This window comes from Trachymyrmex cornetzi, unplaced genomic scaffold (genome assembly GCF_001594075.2).
Source record: "Trachymyrmex cornetzi isolate Tcor2-1 unplaced genomic scaffold, Tcor1.1 scaffold62, whole genome shotgun sequence".
NCBI lineage: Eukaryota > Metazoa > Arthropoda > Insecta > Hymenoptera > Formicidae > Trachymyrmex > Trachymyrmex cornetzi.
The window spans coordinates 572,281-596,148 of NW_017299937.1; the positions used below are offsets into that span (position 1 = coordinate 572,281).

Sequence of the window (23,868 nt, forward strand, 5' to 3'; positions counted from 1 at the left end):
ATCATTTCATCAAAAAAACAATTGATAAAAAAGAGACGCGTTTCCGATATTATATGATTCATCGTGAGAAGCATGCATGCTTCGAAGCGGCACGATGAAACATAAGCGAGCGTAAACAAGTTCGCGTGTAGTCGCAAGGTTCACGCAGAGATCATCCGAGAATACTTAATTAGTTGTCTGATTGCAATGTTATACAGGTTTCTTATCCTTCCTATTATGCAACTTTGTTCTGACATGAAATCGACAACTGTTACTTTGTATACATTCTATAATTTTCATCCAGCAATGTAGTCATTATAGAATACTTTGTAAATTTTTATTCTATTTTTTATTATTGTATATTGTTAAAAATTAAATGATACATTATGATAATGATTAGATAATAATATAATTATGCATGCAATGTATATTCATATGCATTTAACTTCAATTAAAGATAAAAGTTGTTTGCATATTTTTATATATATGCACAGATCAAAGATGAAGGATTGGAACGAAAAACGATTAATTTCTATGATATAATCAGAGTTATATCTATGTGATCTCTAAAACTAGAAACTAGTAATTACGACACATTAAATAATTATTCATTTCATTTACATATATCTATATATTTATATAAACTATATTTCGAATAATATATAAAGAAATAATCGCGATACTTGATTCTATTTCATCACTTATTTAAAAAACTGTATCGTTCTGTATTGTTATATTAAAATCATTATCATATTCATTGATATACAACAAAATTATTAGTCTCCGATATCTTCACTTTTCTTGCATCTACACTATCAACAATGTAATTAGCAGCATTATGATTAATCGTTTATCACCATCTTATTACGTCTATATGAATTGTGAGAAAAAAATAATTTTACAACATTTCACTGCATTGAATAAACTTATGACTCGACAAAAATGGATTCAAAGCGCGGCGCTCGAAAACTGGCAGATAGCGACGGGCAGGAAAAATTTTTCAGGGGAACGGCGAGAAGAAAAAACTTAACTAATTGAGAGACAAAGAGGGGTGTTATTGGAGATCCACCTGCTAGTTCTAACAGCCCTCGTATGTTCCCGCCCTACAACCAATCGCGTAACCGCGTCATCCCTTGCGCACGCAATGAAAAGATAACATGGACAAGGCTGTTCGAATTGTTCACAATTTCCAAAATGCATAACGAATAACTAACAATGTACTTCCATATGTCTCGAATAGACAGATAACATTTTTATATCCAAACAATAAAAGCTTTGAAAAATTTATCGTCATTTTTTTTAGAAACGCTCTATGTTAGACTATTACTTTTTTTTTAATTCTAAAATAACTTTGCACGTTGTAAATGATTAGATAGATATAAGGAGAGAAAGTTTTCAATAAAAATGATTAAATTAATTAATCTATTCATTCAGAGACTAAAAATATTTAATATTTTAATATTATTATAATTATTTACTGTTTAATAAAAATAAGATATTATAAGTAAAATTAATAATTTAATTTGCATAGTAAATATTTAATACGAAATAATCGAATATATATTTATCATACTTCATATATGTATTTTAACAATAAACATATAATTTAAAAAACCTATATTTATGTAAAATATAAATTGTGAAACTGATGCTTTGCTGATGTGTATCGAACAATGTTATATTATATTTGACTTTTAAGAACTTTAATTCATATTTAGTTTTCGTATGTATGATTGTCACATTTGCCAGAATGTTCCACATTTTATTAGACCATTAAAAGGGCTTCTAGAATTTCTACCTGGACTTTTGACAAAACATCGATAATATCGAGCAGTTCGAACGAGCTACTTCTAAGTGTGAAACGTTTCCCCATCGAACACAAAAGCGTACTCCTTTCTCTCCTCGTAGTCGGGCGATGTTATTAGAGATAATAATCTCATAAAATAATAATTCCTCTTTCGGGAGCTGCCTGAAACCCGGGCAGGTCCGCCTGACGAAACGACGGACAGGTTGACCGTGAAAGAGGAGGATTTTCGTCCTGCGCGGTTCCTACCGGTGAGTGCCGGTGCCTCCCAGTAAAGGGAGAGATCGCACCTTTTGGATGCCTATTACATTAACGAGTGGTGGCAGCCATTGTCTGGCCCAAATGCGAGGTCGACCGCGCGATAATGGCCGTCTATAATTTGAGGGAAGTCAGAACAGCCCCTTCCCGTTCGACGTAAAGCCTATTTAAAGCCCTGTAGAATTACGAAGTGAAATTACTTTCACATACACATCAAACTGTGCGCCACGCGTAATTGGTACAAGCATAATTTTTTGTAACTTTCATTATCATGTATTCCTTCTCCTTTTCTCTGCTCTATAACACGTATTTACAAAATGTAATTTCTATTACGCCTTATTCCCGTAATAGAAATTTATCATATATATATTAGCTTGGAAATATAGAAAATACGATTTTTATCATTCTTCAATCAAAAGAAATAGACTCTAAGATAAATATGCATAAAAAACGTTATAAATAAATGTTACAATATTTTAGATAATTTTAAGTTAAAAAATAGATGGGAAAATTGATTTATTCTTTTCTTTAAATAAGAACATTTTTTTAGCAAGGAAATTTCACAATAAGAACATCACATTATTTTTCATTTTTTAGATTTAATAGGTTATTCTTTGATAACTTTATTGTTCTAGAAAATTAATTTGTATGAGAGCATAAAATTTCTGTTTATCAAATACTGTTAAGGAATACACTGTCCAACAAATTTGTCATATAAAATAATTTAAATACAAAATACGGTATATATTAATTTTGCTTTTAAAATTGTATCAAATCACTAAGAGTTCAAAATTTGTTTCCAATCGCACCAAGTTTGTTGCGATTACTGACGATTGTCATTTCAAGGAGTTAAATAAGAAAGTCTCAGTTTTCCTCGATGTTCGAAATTTTGCTATCGGAATAAATTTTCTTTCGACCAAGCCCATCGTCCGGAATTCGCTCTATCACGCTACATCTAATGGCGTAGCCCTTCGGCTTTTTCAATTCCACGGCTTCTTTGAAGCCCGCGTTCGGCTTTTTCCATGGCCACGGGAACGTCGACAGATCATTTCTCATATTTCGCGCGCACGCTTAACGACCATTTTCTTCCGCCCCCTCCTCTTCCTTTTTCTCTCCCTTCAACCCGACGGTTGGATAATAATTCTTGCATTACTCGACAGAATTTTCGGTGCCGACGGTCCTATGCCGAGAACCAGAAGAACTCTCTCTTATTCGACTCGTTCCGACCTCTTTCCGATTCGTTCAAAAACAGCGTATCCGACGGGACACCGGAAGGACGGGGATCCTCGAAGCCGAATGCATCGGCACGATTGTCCTACCCCCGACGGTACGTATACATGTCGCGTTAATCTCATTCGTACCCTCGACAAAGGGTGACGATCCGGTCTGGTGCCAGTTAACTTCAGAACGGAGCTTGACGTCTCATTTGGAGTCGAAGGAGCGCACGAATCGTCGCGCGTCACCTGCCGTGAACGATAAATCGTAATTGCGATCATCAATTCTGCCGCTGATCAATGTCGAACTGTCGACCGTTTCGTCGTGTCTTGTTTCGTTAGACGAGTGTGCGAACCGGTCGGTCGATTGGATAGACGCGTCCTCGATGTGTCTTGTGCTTATCATATCTCTTTAATAGCTTCTAGTTGATCTTTTTAGCTAAACATGGAAGTTCATTAAAAATTTAACGCGATTAAACTCTAACGGGAAGATAATTAATAGCTTTAATATTCAACTTTGGAAAACATATGAAGGAAGTTGCTACTACTACGCAGCAATAATATTAATATAAATTGGTACGTATATATTTCTTACTAAAAATTATTGAATTATTCCGAATAGATTTGAAATATCTTTTCGTACAAAAATCGAACTAAATTTCCTACAATTTCCAACAAGTAACATATTCTTGTTAATTTTTTAAATAAAATGCTACGTTTCAAATAACAGAGTATAATCAGCAACGATAAAGCCGTTGTGTAGAATTTGTATGAAATTTTCTACTGAAAAATCACTTGCACTTGCAAACTTTTTAAATTCCGTTTTTGATGATCACAGATCAATCGCGTTTAGGATATTTGTCAGTAATGATTATTCATAATTATCAGAGTATGTATGCAATCCAAAAATATTAATTGTTCAACAATGGTCGATGTTAAAGTTGAGACGAAAAATATTTAAAAAATATCTGTAGGCAAATTATCGAGCTTAAGAGGAATTAATTAATAGTATAAGGTTCGACAAGTGTAAACTGGATTCTTTCTTAAGCATTATCAATCAAAGCGTCGCATGTTTGTTGTCAAACCGCCACGATTAAGACAAATTGTCGTTAAAGCAACTACACGTGCTTGTGTTACGCAATACTCCGAGTCGCGTTGTGATGCAGTACAAATACAGTCGCTAGACGCCTACCTGTGTTCACTAGGTCCTAATCCAGGATGTCAAAGAACTCAAAAAGTAATCCAAAATTCCATTCACAAGAGTGACCACAATGGCAGTACTTAAGTCACTAAACTATTTCGTGTTGATCATAAACAATTGCTAGGATAAGCCTAAGTTCTCGCACTATACACATCGTTTCGGATCTGTAGCGTAAAGGACAGTGTCAATCTGCTGAAACAGAGTTGTTTTCCAGGAAAATCGATTTTTCATAGCAGATAACTTCGACAGGAAACAAAATGTTTGCGCGAACTTATCCGCACTTAAAACTTCCAAGGTGTAGGCTAATCCTCAGCGCATTCTTTAGCGCCTTTGAACGTTACACATGTTTTATGCAGTGTCACCATAAAATGATCTTAAATCGTCATCGTCACCGTCGGCAGCCCCAGGAGAGAAGGAATTCCCAGAGATTTTTGGAAAATTATAAAAGCTCGACGCACAGACGGGACTGAACTGGGGACTGGACTAGACTGGACTGAACCAGATTAGATTGCGGACTGAATAGGCGATTTCCTTTATCGCCCCGTGGCGTGGATCGCTTTTGCGTTATACGATTCGATCTTGAGGAAAGTCATAATACCCGGGCACCGTCAACAAACGAGTTCGAAGCGGACGCAGCATGGAGTCGACTGATAGACTATCGCGTAGCCAGGAATTGCCTAACCACGGGCTGGTCGAGTATTGTGCCAAGCCACGGGCTCTCCGTTAAAAAACGGACCAATCACGACGGGGTTGGCTGTTACTCCAATATGGCTGCCAGACAATACGCGGAGCGGAGGCGAGGTGGGAAGAGAGGGAAGGTCTCTCTACCCGTAATGCCATTCTCCGGCTCCCCACTGCGATCCGGGAACGTATACCCGGGCTTGATCCGCTCCTCGTTGCCTTGCCACGGGTTTAGTCAGGGGTGCATCTTGCCCTGGCATAGCCCCGAGTCATCCCCCGACTTAGCAACCCTCCCTCTCGTCCTGAGGATAACGCCAATTGCTCCAATAGCGTTTGTCGTAACATCGGTCGCAATGGGAATCGGTTTTGTAAGACCGATCTATACGATCTTTTATCTTTAAAAAAAAATTATGCCATACAATTACGTTTTATAATTTATGCGGAAATGCATGTTCATAATTATGAAGAAAAATGCTTTGTTTGTATTGATTGACATTGATTAAGAAAATGTAAGCAAAAAATGTGTTTTTAAAGAAATTTTTTCATTTTATTCTAACTTTAATTTTCTCGGAATTAGATAAATATAAACATACATAAAACTTTATATACTAAATTATCATATGTAAGAGAGTTAATTTTCTATTATTCATAAATTTTGTTCCAATTTTCCTCCAGTCACTGAATATCTAGCATTAAAAAATAATTTAGGAGCACCCGAAATAATTTAAATGAGTTGCTATATACATAATATTTTATAATAAATATAAATAGAAAGAAGAAAAATACGAATCACAGAGGCAATTTGTGGAAGCAAAGATAGATCTATTGCTGCTAAAACTTATTATTAGCATTGTTTTTATACGTTCATATAAATATACCTATGTATTTAGTTCTCACAGTGACTAGCCACTCTAAGAGCCAGTCACTAGGTTAAAACCACCGGATGATAAAGCTTGTAAATCACCTGTTAAGATGCTATCTAAATCCTGTCAAATGCCCTCTCCATTGATACCCCTTATTCTTGTGTCGTCACTCTCATTCGAACGTAGTTCGAGATCTGCCGGCATATATTGGAATAATTTCATAATTGCCACCGATACGGTCAATATACTTATTATGCGCACTCTAGGCTGCTTGACAATGGCTATAGATCTCCGATGCATAAACGATTATGACAATCCTTCTGATCGTCAATTTTTATGCATACTTTCTGCGAGATGTTTTATAATACAATGTTTTATAATACGACGACTACTATGTATATTTGGACTTTTATTTCTCTGACATCGTATACTTTGATCACGTCAATGCTTCTGCGAAATTTCAAGCAATTGTGATTACGTACAGCGTTTCCATTATTTTGATTCAAGTATAAATTAATATGTTCGATTTTTATTAGAAATTCATTGAAGTTGACCTAATGCGAAATTGATTGCTTAGGTCCATTTATTAAAATATTAAAAAAAAATCATTTCAAACTGAGGAAAGAGAATGTATGACTTATTAATATCATGTAATAACTGTAAACATGCCAAACGCAAATGTTGCTACAATCGTAACCCTCGAGTACAGCAACGGATTATTTGGACCCAAAGCAAAAGTTTTATACAGTTGTACAATTTATACGATTGGTATGGAACTTCTAAATTATAATTGAAAAAATTTTGAACCTTTTATCAAACGGCGTAAAGCGAAGGTTCACTTTGCATTCAAATAGGACGCTTTAGAACTTATTGTTAGGTGAAGTTTTCATAACTGTAGTCGAGGGTTAAGTATAACTTGACTACTGCTTTCTACAATCAAGATCTAAACGTTTCGCGTCGTTTTCTACGAACAATTTTGTGGAACGAGCCGGATTATTGAGGAGAGTGACGCTATTTCAATTTACCATGCCAACGTCACTTCATCATGAATATGTCGAAGAATATCGGCACCTAATGGCAAACGTAGCACCATAGCGCTGATTTATTAACCAATAAGTGCAAATCACTGTATCTGCCAGTATGCCGCCGCGAACGAACTATAGGACCATCGACAAAACTGTAACGTAACAATACGCAGTCAATCCTGCGGAATTGTCCTGAAGAACGCAGTCTAGGACACCTTATACAGCCGATAAATAATAGTAGCTGCATGAAGTTGTGCTTTCCAATATTCCGTCAATATTCTAGGTTCGTTCCGGAACGTCGACTGACACCAACACGGCTCCTTTTGACTTTTTCTCTTCATTTCCTCATCAAACGCATAATATAAGTTTATTATTCAACAGTACGTTCAATAGCATCGTGCCGTCGGAAAGTGGCCTGAACCCGTTTACTGTTCCTTTAGCATACATCTGAGTCGGCGATTACCCCGTAACACTTAATATAACAATGTGCAAAACGATAAATTCTTTATCATTCTTTATCGTCGGAAATTAAAATTAATCACTCTTAAGCATCATTCCCGAGTAGTGATTAATACATGAATCGTTGACCGCGGAATAGTAATATTTTGGTTTTGCACAAAGTTTCAAATTTGTAATTTTTTCCATAAAATCTCCGCGTTATTTATAAAAAAGAGAGTATTTTGATAAACAAAGTATCACAATGAAATTTTTTGCGTTTGGTATGTTTACAGTTTAAGTATTTTCATTATTGAGTATTACCAGTTTCGAACATCGAATAGCCTGAATCTTGACTAACAATGAAACGTGTATTGTACCGGCAATTGTAAAACGGAGTCGGGTGTCGAAATTCACGGTAAGGTAACGTAATTAAGGGAATAATGGCAGCTGAAAAACGTTGGTCATCGCTCAGACAACGGACATGCCGCGTAATCGAGAGTACGCTCACAAAAACGATGTCACACCTCTCTTTTCGAGCAAACAGTTTGCAGATCCGTGAATACGTCATGATACGGTTCGGTAATCGTGCAAGTAAACACGAAGAGCTACGTCAAACAGTGTAATAGATATAGTTAAAATTAATAGACACGTATTCTTGAAATAAAAATGCATGCATGATATATTTAGATCTTACATTACCGAATATAGAAAAAATTATTTTGCTGAATACAGATCTGAAATTAATTTTGCTGGACAATTTTTTTTGGTAGTCTAGCAATCAGTTTGAGTTTACAACAAAATTATTTGCAGATCTATATTTAACAAAATTTTACATCTTACCGGGTAGATTTTTTTAAATCCAGACTTAAGAAAGCAGCAATGTGCATTATCAATAATAATTAATTATATCGATGAAAGTGAATCTTTTATAGCTATCATTTATTAAATGACAAAAATATTAAATTTTCACTGATAAATGCGATTAAATCAAATTAAGAACAGCAAGATAGAAAGAATTGAGATCGCGGAAATTAAATGTAAAGCAAACAATCATAAAATCCGAATTCTCTCGATTCGCCAGGCAGAAAGAGCAAGGTAATCAAGACACACTCATACGCAAGGAAGATTCTGAAAACGAGGTCAGAAACCTTGCTAACACCTCATACGTACAAGTCATTCTCGATCTGGTGGTGCCCGTCAATGAGCATTGTTGCCACCTCATAGTATGACGTTCTCTCTTCGTGTCTAGCTTGCACTTTTCGATGGCCACGCGTCCACCACGAGAACCACGCGGTAGTCGAGTCATGCTTAGAAGGTGCATTTTTCTCATTTTGACTTCCGAAAACTTCGTCTCCCGTTACCTATCTCCTTCCGGCTTAACCTGTCATATTGGAGGCATTCGCTAACCGGCCAGATACGAAGCGACGGTGTTTCCTTCAGACATGCTCCTTAGCGTCCAAACTGCGCCGAGCGAGTCGAGCTAACCCGTAAGGAATATTTTATTGTAACACGCGTCACTTGTCCAATAAAATCCGAGTTTTATTGGGCACTTCACAAAAGCGGGCAAGTCGAGTGTCTCTGCTTGCGAGAAACGTGCTCTGAAAGACAGGTGCTATCATGGTTTTACGTTCAGAATAACGCGTTCTGTGCTAAAAGATTTGCAGTGTACAAATTGATATTATTTTGGATAAAACTTGAATTCTGTAGGTAGTAATTTTTTTGACAAATAAATCTTTACTGACATTTAAATGAGAGACGTCTCGGTAACATAAATCTATAGGTAAATTCAATAAATCCATTGATCTAAAAATATGAATTACTACAGAAATGCTTATTCTTGATAACAATATTTAATTTATGTACATATTTTAATGTATATTAATACAGCAACCTTTGCTGCCATACCTGTTTCTTAGTCTAACTCGCAAACGCTGCTTTATAACGGTTTAGCTTCCAAAGTTCCTTGTTGCAAGTTGTGGTGATGCACAAATTCTTCCGCGGGACATAGTAACCCACATGACAAAACAGATTTTAAATCGGTCAATCTCTAACTATTATCATACTTTTTTGTACGTGAAAGAACTTTCGTCTCTTCTGGAGACAAGTGGAGAAATTTATTCAAACGTAGATAATCATTTTCACATAAAAATTTTTCAAATTAATACGCCGTACAATCAATTTATTATTTTCTATTTATTATTTAATTAATTGAGACAATAGATAAAAGATAAAGGCTCTCTAGAAATAATCTGCATAAAAATCTTTCGATGCCTATTAGAGCCGACACAGGATATAATGTGTAACAATCAATTTATTAATAATTAAAAATTTCATTAAAAATTTATTAATAAACACTAAAATTATATCATTGTGACATAGGTAAACGTTTCGACCCTATTATTTGGGTCCTCTTCAGTACCAAAAAGAAGAAAAAACCACAAAAAATTTTTTTCTATAAATAAATGTGTAGAGTGACTATGCAACAGTAAGTTTGAAAGTTGCGAAGATTGTGTCCATAATGTATGTATAACAAAAATTTGGCTGAATTGCTATGAAACGGAGAGCAAAATGTTAGTAAAGAAAAAGATTAAAAGCATTTTAATGAGAGCGTGTCATCGAATAAGTAAAAAATTGAGAGACTTACATGTTATAAACAAGGAAATGGACTGACGTACGTTTTCAAAGATGCATCCCGTCATTAATTGAACAATCACTACACAAATAATAAATTATAAAAATCAAGAACAAATTAATGATAAATTATACGTAAAATGATGAGAGCTTACATGACGCGAACTTAACCGTCAGAAGTCACAGTTAGTAATGAGAACATTTCAGAACAAAATCAAACAGACGAGATATATTTCGTAAATACGTCAACATAGCAACACAGATAAATCGAATATTAAAGTGAAACCGGTAAAGGAGAGAAGTCGGCGCAAATAAACGTACAGTCAAAGCTATAAACAAATGAAACGGATACATACAAAAATTTAAATAATATAAAATTTATTTATTTATAGAAAAAAATTTTTTTGTGGTTTTTTTCTTCTTTTTGGTACTGAAGAGGACCCAAATAATAGGGTCGAAACGTTTACCTATGTCACAATGATATAATTTTAGTGTTTATTAATAAATTTTTAATGAAATTTTTAATTATTAATAAATTGATTGTTACACATTATATCCTGTGTCGGCTCTAATAGGCATTGAAAGATTTTTATGTTAATTAATTGAATTAATTTAAGAGAAATTTCGAATATTTAATGAGAATATTTTTCACTACATTATGTTTTTCTAGTTCTATTGTACTTCTACATGTATATTCATTATATTTATTTCAAGAAGCAATGGCAATTTGTGCAGATTTATTTTCTGGCAGATACTTCCTTTATTAAATTTTTTAAGAATAATGACTAATTGTAATGAATATCGTGATTAAAGTTGCGAATAAGTGGTCTTTGAAATGAGTATCTACGTGTACCATTATTGCTTCTATTATACATGGTTCATTCCGATGCCTGATTGATACAAAATAGCCATTCCTTTTATTGCTTGCGAGAGATTCTCAGGAAAGTCCGTCAACAAAAAATACCTTGATGCATTAATGACAGGTTGGAGGTAGAACGGAGAGGGTGTCTAGAAAGGGCTAATGGTACTTGAGGTGACAGGCTGACCTTAACCCACGCGGTCTGATACATATCTATCCTAAATCAACACCATATTCTACAAGAGAAGAACCTCACCTCAATGTACTAGCAATGCGGTCTTTTGTTTATTTAATATTTAGCTTTGCATTCTTTTCCGTACTCAAGTTCGTGTTTTAACCAGCTTAGTCAAGAGTACTTTATGTTCTAATATGATTTATCCGGTAGGTAATACAAATGTTGGTTATATTTATTTAAAAAAGATATGCACAAGTCTTAGTAAATTCTGATGTTCTCAGTAATTTACAATTTTTTCACTGAGAACAATGTTCTGATTAAACCAACAAAATGTCCCGAACAGATTGGCATTTTGATGAGACCAAACAGAATTTTTGTTAACGTAACCAGAAATTCTAAGTCTCACAAAATTGCCTTGGATCCTTTCGTTAATCTAATCAAAATATTTCTTTCAGTATTCGGATAACGAAAAATAAACGCTCAAAAAATATCGCTGCGATTACAAATAATGGAAAAAAGTTTTCCTCTCAAAAGGAACGATATTATCCGGTAGCAAAAGTCGAAAGTCGAATTCGGTGAGGTTTCGACGAGACGCGAGGCACACAGGTCGCTTATAGAACTAGCATGATTTGCAAAAAACCTCACAAAATCGTAGAGACGATCTCAACCAGGTAACGACTTCTACAGACTGTAGACAAGCTCTATTGTACAGCGGCGAGAACTTCGAAAAGCTAAAAGGAAGAAAGGGAAAGGGAGGAGATGCCACGAACTTAATTTTTCATCGTTACTGGCGACTGTCGTCATCTCCAACACTCTGTGCAGCTTGACTCTAATACGAGTTTTATGTTAATGTTTTAATCCGCCGATAGGATTGAAACGTTTGAGATATACGAAGGACGTGGCGAAGAAGCGGAGGAGCAAGCGCTCGTGCTCGTCGAGAAGGAATCCGGCCCTTTTGTTGAGCACGTCGACGCGGCTTTAAAATGGACGCTCTATAGCGATTCTTTCGCTTGTTCTCTCTCTCTCTCTCTCTCTCTCTCTCTCTCTCTGTCTCGCTCTCCGTATTCCATTTTATTAATATGAGATTAACGAAGGGATTAATTAAAGTGCTCGGACGAAGGATTGAAGTAAGCTTGACCAATCCGGGCAGATATAATTACGAACGTTGCGATTGGCATTCGTATTCGGTTTGCGATTACTGTGAAACATAATACGTTATTACAATTATATTTATCAACGTCAACCTTCATTATAGATATGTCTGTATATTCTGAGCCGTCGAGATATTCGCCAGATAATTTTGAGCATTGTCGTTTCGCATGACGAGAATTGCCGGTTTTCACCGAAGACGCAATTCAGTTTAATTACTTGGTTAGTTTCCCTCGCGAATCTATGTATTTCACACATGCACGAAAGCACATTACGGTACGTCGCAAAAGTCGAACGTTTTCTCTCATCTATAATTATTATGAATCCTATACGAATGCTTGAAGGCAGATGAAAATCTCCTTTCTAGGAGAAAATGCTTTAGATTGTAAATAATTTGACGTGTAGGCTTGTTCATCGTTAAAGAAATTTCATTAACAAATAGATACAATTATATAAACAAATATCATTACAATGGTATTTAAACGTACCATTAAACTTAATTATATTCGAATCGTTAAAAAAAATCACATCATACAAGCGCTACACTTTCGCAGAATATTTTATTAATTAATTGGACGCGATTCTATCTTTGCATTACATATTGTACTGGCGCGATTATATTTTTGCGCTAGGTATTATGCTGGCACGAAGCTAGACACGACGTCGCGGCTATTGTTGCCGCCTATTTTCATCCCGAGGCTTCCTGGAAGTGCCCTCCTGGATTCGTCCTGAATCCGTGGCGTGCAACGAGCCGCGATATGAGTAATGGTGCGTGCTCGTGTTACAGGGGTGGATGTGGCAAGTCATGGCTCCGAGTATCCCTGTAACCCCCATACACGCCTCGCCAGCTGCCCTCGCAGACACATCCCCCATGGGGGCCGCCGTTGCCTGGCATAGCTGGACTAACATGGCGGAACACGCACAGCTCCAAATATTGATTCCCTCTCGGGACGTGGCGAGCAATCGAATCGCGTTCACGCAAAAATTCTCCGCTGAACAACGAATTCCTGCGAACTGGGGCATTATTTTTCTCTCGAGCAAGTTTTCTTATTGTAAAATCCTTTGATCCCTTACGCATTCGTTCCCCATTACAATCCTCGAAATGTCTAGTTTTTCTAGGGAGAATTAAGTAGGGCACGAAAAAGAGAGGATCATAGTCAGAGCGGATTTTTTTGCAGTTATTCGAAGAGAGGAATGACGAGGAGTTTTCGAGAATCGCGGAGCACCGGATCCGGAGTGGAGTTTGGTCTGAAGTGGGGTTCCCGCGTCTAATTCCAAATCCACTTCGGGAGGTATTGGTCACGGCTATTGCCATGCGTGGAGATAGTCGGATATTATTTTTTTCTCCCCCGGCAATCCTTGACGAATCGAAGCGGAAATTAATACAACGCGGTTTATCGATTGCGTCTAACGTTCCTTCCTACCGACTGTATTTTCTCGTTTGTATCCTCCTCATATTATTCTTCTGTATTTGTCGATGAGACTATATACCGTTATTAATCCGCTTATCGTCACAAAAGCATCGTGATTATAATTGCGACATAATTTGCGATTGTGATTGTGGAGTTAAGAAATAAAATGAATTGACCAATGAATTGGCCTCACGTTTCATGTACGCGAGTTCACAATCAAAGTAAATTAGTTTGATAATTTTCAAAAGCTTCCGTAGTTTAAAAGAATAAAAAATAAATAAGTTAAATAAATTTTTGTGAAAGTTTAGATTTTTTCTGCAATAAATCACAAGAATTATATAACATAAAATAATACTTTTATCATGTATAAAGCCTGACGATTATACTCGAGATTAATACTAGATAAAAGCTCGGGCATTATTTTTAATGAATTTTTACCAAATAATAAAGAAAAAATTAATTTTACTGCAAAGAAGATTGATTTGTTTTACCTCTGAACTTTTCACGAGTGTAATATAACGAAATTCGAAAGTCTTCTCTTATCTTACACGAACTCCTCTAACGGGTTCTTTTTCTTAATTAACGTTCCGATATCCGATACCGAAATTGGAAATGAACAGAAAATTAGTTGATCGTGCCTCGGCGGCCGCGCATGGCGGATGCGGCCATGCTTTCCATCCCTCTTCCCCCTCATGATTTCAGTCCTCGCACGAATCCACGCACTGTGCACCGCCCGCGCACGTGGCAGATGTTCAGTTTTATGCGCTCACGCATGCGTTTCTATCGAGAGGTCCCCACCAATCCCAATTTCACTGTCCCTCTACAACTCATCGTATAGATTACGTATACAGCTCGTTCCCTCGATTCATCGAAATATTGAGGAAATTGCATTGCCTTTTAGACTACGAGATGGGTGCTCCTTTGTTACAGCACGACGCAAAATATTCGCAGACTTCGTATTCAATTCTGTTTTGAGATGCGAGTTTACATTGACTATATCGCGTCCAAAAATAAGCATAAGTATCAATTTTCATCTAATAATACACGTTTTTAAATATTCTTTGTAATCGGAATAAAAAGATTTTTATTTAGAAAATAATGTATAAAACGTATTTGTTATACTAAAATAAAGTTATTCATTCATACCGATTCAAGATAGCTTATTTTTTATATTTTGTATATAAATATACGTGAATTTTTGGCTGGCTCCTAAACTTCAATATAATTGTTAAAATACGAGCAAAAGTAACATTAAATATATTAAAATAAATTACTTCTAAACTAATACAATATGTACTGAAATATTAATTATTCCAATTGTTCATTTATCTATCATCAATAAATAAGTAATATCAATAATTATAAATTTTCGTGAGAGAGATTTCATTATATTACAAAAATAATAGAACAAAGTCATAAAAGTTACTGTTAATCGTAAGAATTATTCAAAATAATTTTGGAATAACGTAGAGTTTGCTACCCTTATGAATTTAGCAGCGATAGAAGCACATTTTCAATATAAAATTAGAAGCGTTTAGTTATAAAATTGGATAATATTCTCCGTATATATTTAACAGCCAAATTATCACCTATTTAGAAGAAATCTAATTTTATAAACAATAGCAAGCTTATTGATGTGGTAGTAATTAAATAATATCATTGCAGATTTATTTAAAGAAATATAAAAAATTTCATAATCTTTTCGTTAGAAAAATCATCTGCATTGGTTTTTTTATTTTTTGATAAACATTAAGCCACACACACACACACACACACACACACACACACACACACACACACACACACACACACACACACACACATTTTAAGCTCTAAATATCCTTCCACGCGCGTTCACGAGTACAATAATTTCTTATTTTTTGTTCTTTGTGAAATATTACTCAATATTTTTTGATAAATGCAACTGATTAGCAAATTGTTTCGATTCTATATAGACTTTCTTCGCGATAATTTTATACTATAGTTTATTCTCTTCCAGCCGTAGTCGTGCGCAGATAATGTCGCGGGCATATCTAAGAAGGCGGAGTTGTCGAGGCTGAACGCCCATTACACGACTTGAATCTCATAAGGCGTAACGAAAACCGATCTCTCAGCGTAACATCGATCTCGATAAAGGTTATTCAGTATCGAAGGTGCTAATAATCGGCTACGCGATTATTCGAACTTTTCCGTTCGTATAGACGTATCGTAATAATAAATATAAAAGTACCACGAGCAGACCGGTTGGGTTAAGTTTATTTCAATCGATCGCGAACATCAAGTAAGATTTATCTATATATATATATATATATATATATGTATGGCATTATTTTAATTTACTGATCCTTCTCAATATATAAAAAAATTTCAAATAACGAATAAAATGTACAAAGATCAACGCTAAGTAAGAGTCATGTGAATTAAACGCTAAAAGAAAGTACAATCTGTGACGAGATGTAATATTGTATAAAAACTTTTCTGTCAAAAGAAGTATGTTGTGTCCATGCATTTGTACGTTAAATTCACAAATTTATTATACATATAATATAATTAAAAGCACACACACAAATTAAATAAGAGTACCAATTTAAAGAGTAATAATGCTAACTTACATAAAAATATCCTGGACAAGTCGTTTTGTAAAATAACACATCCAAAACCAGCAAAAAGAGAGAAACGTCAAGTCCTTGTAAACAAATTTAAATATATATAATAAGTCAAGGAATTTCGTATCACTTTTAATATTCGTTTTTTTTAAATATAAATCATTTCTGAAGTCAATCTTTTATGTAAAAATTTCTCTTCATCTAATTAACATTCTGTCAATCAAATGCGAAAACTCAAGTCTATATGCAGTGATAACTGAATATTGCGTGTTCCAATATGATCGTACATTTTGTTCGTTATTTGAATTTTTCTTGTATATTGAGGAGGATTCTAAACATTGGATCGAAACGTTACGAATCTATATTATATTAGTAAAATTTATTTATACGCGTTTTTATCTAGTATCTGGTTCAACTATAAGAATCATTAATTTATATAATTCAACTGAACGGGTAGTTCAACTATATATTATGTTTTATCATTTAGCAAACATTCACTTTCCATTAATAAATGTTATATTAGTATTGTTCAAACAATTATTTGTTAAAATTTAGTACATTTCTCTCTCTCTCTCTCTCTCTCTCTCTCTCTCTCTCTCTCTCTCTCTCTGTGTGTTTACCTTGAACTAAAATATTTTCGATAATTGTGCAACGAATGGCTGAATAAAATGCATTATTTGGCTCTATATTTAATGGAGACACATTCACGAGATACGTTGAACAAAACATATAGCGTTTCTAACGCGCTCGCACTCGAGACAATGGGATGATAATTTATTCCGTACATGTAAATTTTTTCACATGCAAGCCCCCGTACAATCCATCATGCTTCGTCAAATTGGTACAAGCAATACAAGCACCTTGCGCTGCGGTGGTAACGTATATGCTGCCTCCTTTCATCTATTCTCTTCTTTTCTTTTCATTTCAAACTACCAACCTCGCACGCGAATATCGCGATTGGCACGAAATTCGTTTTGTGAATATATAACGATTTCTCATGCAAATATTAATGCAGCTTGCGTTATAAGCGCCACAAACTTTTTAAGATAAATTTTACAATAATTCAAAACCGATTTCTCTTCATATAAAAAATAACGAGAAAAATCAATAATTAAAACTCTCTGAAACATTTTGTAACATTTAGAAATAAATATTCTTATTGTTAGCTTTAAATATTAAGCTCTAAATTAAATTCATATTAAAATAAAACTGTTTAATATTGATTGAAGAAAGACTTTATTTATCAGATTCATCATGGAAGAATTAAGTGACACAAAGCCGAATATGTTAAACCAAGTAAATTAATATGTAATAACGTATATATCATAAATGCAATGGAAATTAGTTGACTTTTCCGAATTCTTATAAATGCATGAGTTTAGATCTGCATTGTAATTTATATCGACTATTTTTAATTTCTAGTTTTACAAATGATTTCAAGTTATCAACTTGCCATTTCTATTTCAGTGCACGCATCACGCAGTTCTCTTGCTTTATGTTATGTCAGACCACCATTTTCTCCCATCAAGCCCTACGGAATAAGGATGATGGAAGAATTTCTTATGTATTAGTCTAGTAACTCATTAATCATACACGCCATACGCCGAATATCTCGATTGATCGACGACGAGATAACCGCGTAATGAGCTTTGCTGCTCTTCTTGGTCCATTCTCTGCTCAAAAAGTTATTACCGCACCGTCCGATTTTAATTCATTTCGTCGTCATAAACGAAGGAATACCAATCATAGCGCTAGTATTAGCTGATACTAGCTCTCTTGTGCTAGTATTAATTTTTCAATATTATTTTGAAAAGCGGACAAACTATATATACAGATTGTACTACGGTTAAAAGAAATAAAAAAAAGACGTACTACAATTATAGCATGTAAACAAACTCTTACCTCATTAAATTTAATAAAAATATAAGATAATAGGGGAGTAATTTCATTTACGTTTCACTGTTAGAATATCTGTAATGTCAGATATCTTTTTCAATATTTTTTCAATAAAATTTCTCTTGATTCTCAAGACGTTCCCAAAATTGTCAATTGTTTTAAAACATCCTCACCATCATGTACGAAAGACATCAATATATGGATTTCTAAGGAGAATTTAACAAGCAGACCCTTCGTCAACCGTTGATAGCACGCTCGACGCAGAGTGTCTCGTAGCTAGGCGTATATTCTGTCGAGCGCAAAGTAATTAAATGCAAAGAGAGAAAGAGAAAGAGGGAGAGAGAGAGAGAGAGAGAGAGAGAGAGAGAGAGAGAGAGAGAGAGAGAGAGAGGGAGAAGGGAACCGAACCCGGCAGAAGGGCTGGACAGGCTGGTGGGGTTGGAAAGGCGAGGTAGGGAGGAAGGTAGCGAGGGCGTTCCTGAAGCCACTCCCCAGCCTCGAGTCCTCCGGAACTGGAACCTGCCTGCCTGGAAACCCGTAGTTATATACCTGAACAAAGTGCACCTTGGCATGCAGGTAGACGCCGCGGCGCGTTGCATGCGCGCTCGTTGCAGTCTCCTTTCATCTCTCTCACTCTCGACATTCGCACGAGTGTCCTCGACATTCTCCCACATGCAGTTCGTGTCGCATAACATTTCTCGCTGCTAACGTACTTATCTCCCTTTTTATTATGCGACAGAAAGCGCGCGACAAGAATGCCAAAGAAACTAAAAAAGGAACAAGATGCAGCCTGGTCTATTAATGCGTTCGCTATTAACTACTATATATGTACGTAATGTACGTTTTCCATTGGGTCTGGTCTCTATTTTGCAGACAGATCAATTTATTTAATTACATAAATGTAAATCGTCTCGATCAAAACTTTCAATAATCGCTATTTGTGGGAAACTGTAATAGTCAATTTAGTTGTTGATTAAGAGTCATGCAATTTTTACAATGTAATTAAATTCTTTATAGCTTGACACTTAATGCGTTTAAGACCGTGCGTCTTCAATTATATATTTTTTCACAACGCATGGCGACAAGATATTTCACGGTATAAAGTATATTTCCAAAGGAATGGCCGGCGAAGTGCATTCGGTCGGCGTGTTTATGCTAATTAGCCGCGCAAAGGTGCGGCCAGGTGCGGCAGGCTCGGACTATGGTGAATGTTCGGATTGGCTCTTACAAATTGCCGCGTTAATTCGATACGCTTCCGACGTAAAGAGCCGCGAGCGCCAGATGTATTTAGCTGTTCTTGCCGGCACACGGACCAACGTAAAACATGTACAGCATTTGCGTCGACTGTATTTAATTGGTATCCAAAAACGGGATTTTGATCATCTCCGATTAAAACATAGTGAGATAAAAAATGCGATTGATACGCTGGCGAAATAAAAGAATGCTCCTAGAATGATTTCGATTATAAAATAGCTCGATTAAAAACATCATCTTTAATAGATCGAATCCTTATTCTTTTTTTACTAAGGTATTACGTAAATATAAGAAAGATAAACAATACAAATAAGCTTACCAGTTTCAAGATCTACGGTGTAAGGAAGTCCTGCCCATGGATCATCTTCTTGCGGCTCGGATTCCTTGGTATCATCCTAAAAATAACGATAATTTCGATCGAACATAAAACGATCTTTAAAAGATCTTTTATAAAAAATCTTTTAAAGAGATTACATATCCGTAATTTTTTACAAAACGATCACGGATATATAATATTTCGGTAATCATTATTGGAAGAAAGAGATAAAGTCATGCAAAAAAGTAAGATGTCTTGTGTAAGACAAAAAATATTGTAATAACGTGACTCATTATCAAAAGTAAAGTATATTTAGCGCGCATTAATTATAATTGATCAATTAATAAACTGTAACGAGGAGTCAGTAAATTAGCTAGAAAATTAGATTGAAAGAGTAGCGCTATGATGTAATGAGCGCGCTGACCGTAATTAACGACGTTCTCGCATCTGAGAGGTGTCAAGAAGAGGTGAAGGACCCGACTCTCATGAAGTATGGCTCTCGAAGAGAGATGTGATCGGTACCCGGTGCTCGATCACAAAACGTAATTTCAACAAAGATGATTACGAATCCGTGGAGCTGACGAATTTGAGATGAAGCTCGCGCAACAATGGCCGAATTCAGTCGAGCGTTATTCGAACCGGCCAAGGTCGAGCCTTATGGAGACGTCATAATCAAGCGACCCTACCGCCGACATGAAAAAGGGCCCAAGGGCGGGCGTATGCCCCGGGCCATAGGTCGCCTGTAGCGCGGCGGTACATGCGAGCTGCAGTGAAATGAGTTTAATGAAAACAGTATTGTACTCGATCATTAATCATAGCAAGTCCCTGATAGCGACCATCCACAACCACCGACTCTCTATCTATCCTCCTTTCCCCCGCCAAAATATGCCTCTCTTTCTCTCTTTCTTTTCTCGTCGCTCTCCCTTGCCATCCTCTCTCAAATCTTTCATCCCCCTCTGCCTACGCTCTGGTCACTTTTTCATTCGACGATATGATGTATCGTTGTTGAGTGGTACGTTACACTGAGCTGTATGGAGTTATGAATACAAAATTCAATCTATCCTAGCATCCCAAAATCGAACTAACATGAGACAAAAACGAGCATTTCACTATGTACTATTAAAAATGTTGTGCATTTTCTAAAACATCTTTTTTCATATTATTAGCAGATATTGCAGCTTATTGTACAGATGTAATTTTTTTCCCTTAATGTATGTCTCCTCTAATATTTTAGCTTGCAAGTTAATTTGTGTGATATTTAACAAAACGTGAGAAATTCTTTGTAGACTTAAAAAATTTTTGCATCCTAAAGGTGATCCTAAAATATTTTTGAAGAGTCACGAACGCGTATAACCGTGTGCCTTATTTTGGGCCCACAACGTCATCTCTTTCGACTCTCGAAGGAAACGTCGGTCCCGCTTGACGACGCAACCCTCGATGCGACAATGGAGGTCCTGTCAGCGATACGGACTTGCATGGCTGGCATAGCTCTCAATTAACGTTTACGAACTGTTACGACTGTCTGCCCCGATCAACCGCCTTACAAGGACCAGAGGATAGAAAGCATAATTCAAATCAGCCTTGATCGCCGCGAGTAAATACGAATTCAATATGGTATCGCGGTCGCTGGAGATATGGCGCGAGTCACGCTGCCTCAAATCATATGTAACTTGCGACACGTTTCATATTTTGTGACTCGTTCTGAATTTATCTTGGCGACTAAAGTATCTTAAATGAAAATTTTTATGTTTAAAAATATTTCTTTCGGTAATAAATAAACATTTAAATAAAATTTCATAGAAAAAGATATACAATATTTTACTAGGTCATAAAAATGTAATAAAATAAGAAAATATCAATAACGACGGCAATGAAAAAGTCGCTTTGTAGTAAGATGAGTAAGTTACAAAAAAAAAATATAAGTTACTCCGGAAGTTAAATGTTAAAAACACGATAAATATCCTAGATCATTGATATCATCGCACAAGCGCCATTTTGCTATGAAATTCCAGCCGACGGAAACAATCGGGACAAGAGAAGGAAGCCAAACCCACTTCGGCTGGCCGGGCGCGTTTTCAATTTCCAGGACCATCAATACGTCCCTTGGAATACCCCTCCCAGAGTGCTCCAATCTCTCTGGCTCGCGAAGTCCCCTCTCACTTTATACGCTGTCTCTCCTTCTCTCACAAGAAACGCCTCATGGATCGACATCGTTCTTTCTCTTTCTCTCTCTCTCTCTCTCTCGTTCTTTTTGGCCCCGTCTCTCTTCCGCTCTGATAGGTTCGTCGATGGCGCCCCTCGTACCGAGGGGGATGCTGCGTACATCTATCATTTTACCAGACCCCGCCGGCTTCACGGATACATCGCAGGAACAAATGAACGCGCTAGCCATTTTGATGGTTTTATGAATATACTCTGCGAGTATGGAGGACGGGGCGAGAGGATCTGTTGTTTTCGTCAAGATCCTCCTTCTACATCGCATGGGTCGATCCTCTTCTCATCGCATTTCTCCCGGAGAGCCGTCTTCCTCGGGCTCCTGGCACCGAGACGGAGTCGCCCTAATGGAGCCCGTCGTCTAGGAGAACTCGCTTCATTTGAATCGTGTCGATGAATTAAAAATTCATGTCAGTCACGACAGCTCGAGAAAGCGATCTCCTACAATCGGGAATAAGGTGCCTCGCAGCGATTCATCTTGCGCGATACGCATCCGCGTTGAAACAACTCAACGAAGCAAGCGGCTCTGTAAGCGGAAATTGATCGGGCTTTGTATCGTGTTTATTGCAGGCGTCTTCGCTCAATAATTACGAATCATCACAGACTGATGAAATGCACAACGATACATGCAATCTAATGATATACGACGACGTATCAAGAGCATCTTCATACATATAAAGCGAATGTCGATCAAGATATCAAGTAGAGTATTTATACGGGAATATCGATATGACTTTTTTTGTTGTTGCTTTGCTAAATGTAATCGACGCATCTTGTATTTTTAAAATTAATTTTAAAATTAATATCGATAATGTTTTGCATAGATGGATCAGTCAAGACGTGCGTAGAAAAAACAGACATAGGATATACGGGAAGGGAACCATGACCATGTCTGTTAAGCATGGAAAAATTTGTTGTCTTCGCGACGAATGCTTTCCATCCTGAATCGCTTGATCAAACTTCCTCTTTCCTACTTTCTAGACTGACGTTCCTCTAAACGCCTCCATAATTCATTCCCGTTTCGCAGCGAGACGGAGTCGCTCTAATGGAGCCTGTCGCCGCGACGTGCACCGATCATTTAAATCTTGGCTCTGGATTAAAAATTTCTGCCAGTCACGGCGGCTTGAGATAATTGTACAACAGAAACATGCAACGTGCTTTACAGCAATTCACTTGCCTAGCTTCTTCCTAGTGACATCAACGTCGTTCTCGAATGGTACGACATGTTGACAAATATTCTACGTAGCAAGATCATTTATAGTGTTTTCATTGTACTATTCACCTTAAAGCTGATGATTGTAAATCTTCCTACAGCTGTGCCTCACAATTAGTATACAATTTCAATTATTCATATCCGTTAAAAACAAAGGATCAAAAATAATGTATTAACATAGGTATTATATCAGCTGTAATGTTCAAAATTGGACTTGTCAGAATTCCACCAACTTTAAATTTGGAAAAAAAAGTATAATACGTGATTTTCAAGAGAATACACGTTGTCAAATTTTCTCTTCTGACAACGCCTTGCCGATTTTGAATCATTGCCTGCCTTTACTTAAAACAATTCTGTGGCCAGACATTGGAACAATGCTTGTCAATAATCTGTCGCAATGCAAGATAGAGAGGGAGAAGACGAGAGACTGGATTCTTCTTTGTTCTCAGCTGTTCGCGGATCGCGTCTCGGATCGATGTGTCGGCTTTCGATCGGGATCGAGGGTCTTCCCCGTGTTATTGGGCTCTTGAAGGCGGCGGCGAGCCCTCACAAAGATAGAACCCGCTGGAACAATGCGATCTTCGCGGAGGAAGAGGCCGATGGAGACGAAGCGGCGCATAGCGACGCCGGGAAAGAAATAAAGAAAGAAGGAACGCTGAGACTACTGAAGGTCGTGAGAA

At 36.5% G+C, this 23,868-nt stretch overlaps 1 protein-coding gene across 3 annotated transcripts in view; it reads right to left on the bottom strand.

The window, feature by feature from the left end:
- cnc (NFE2 like bZIP transcription factor cap-n-collar) overlaps window positions 1-23,868 on the bottom strand; it is a 123,246-nt gene that overhangs the window by 52,765 nt on the left and 46,613 nt on the right. For all 3 annotated transcript variants that reach the window (XM_018516271.1, XM_018516272.1, XM_018516273.1), the window contains exon 3: window positions 19,765-19,840. In XM_018516271.1, coding sequence (XP_018371773.1) covers window positions 19,765-19,840 — 76 coding nt within the window. The remainder of the gene's footprint in view (window positions 1-19,764; window positions 19,841-23,868) is intronic.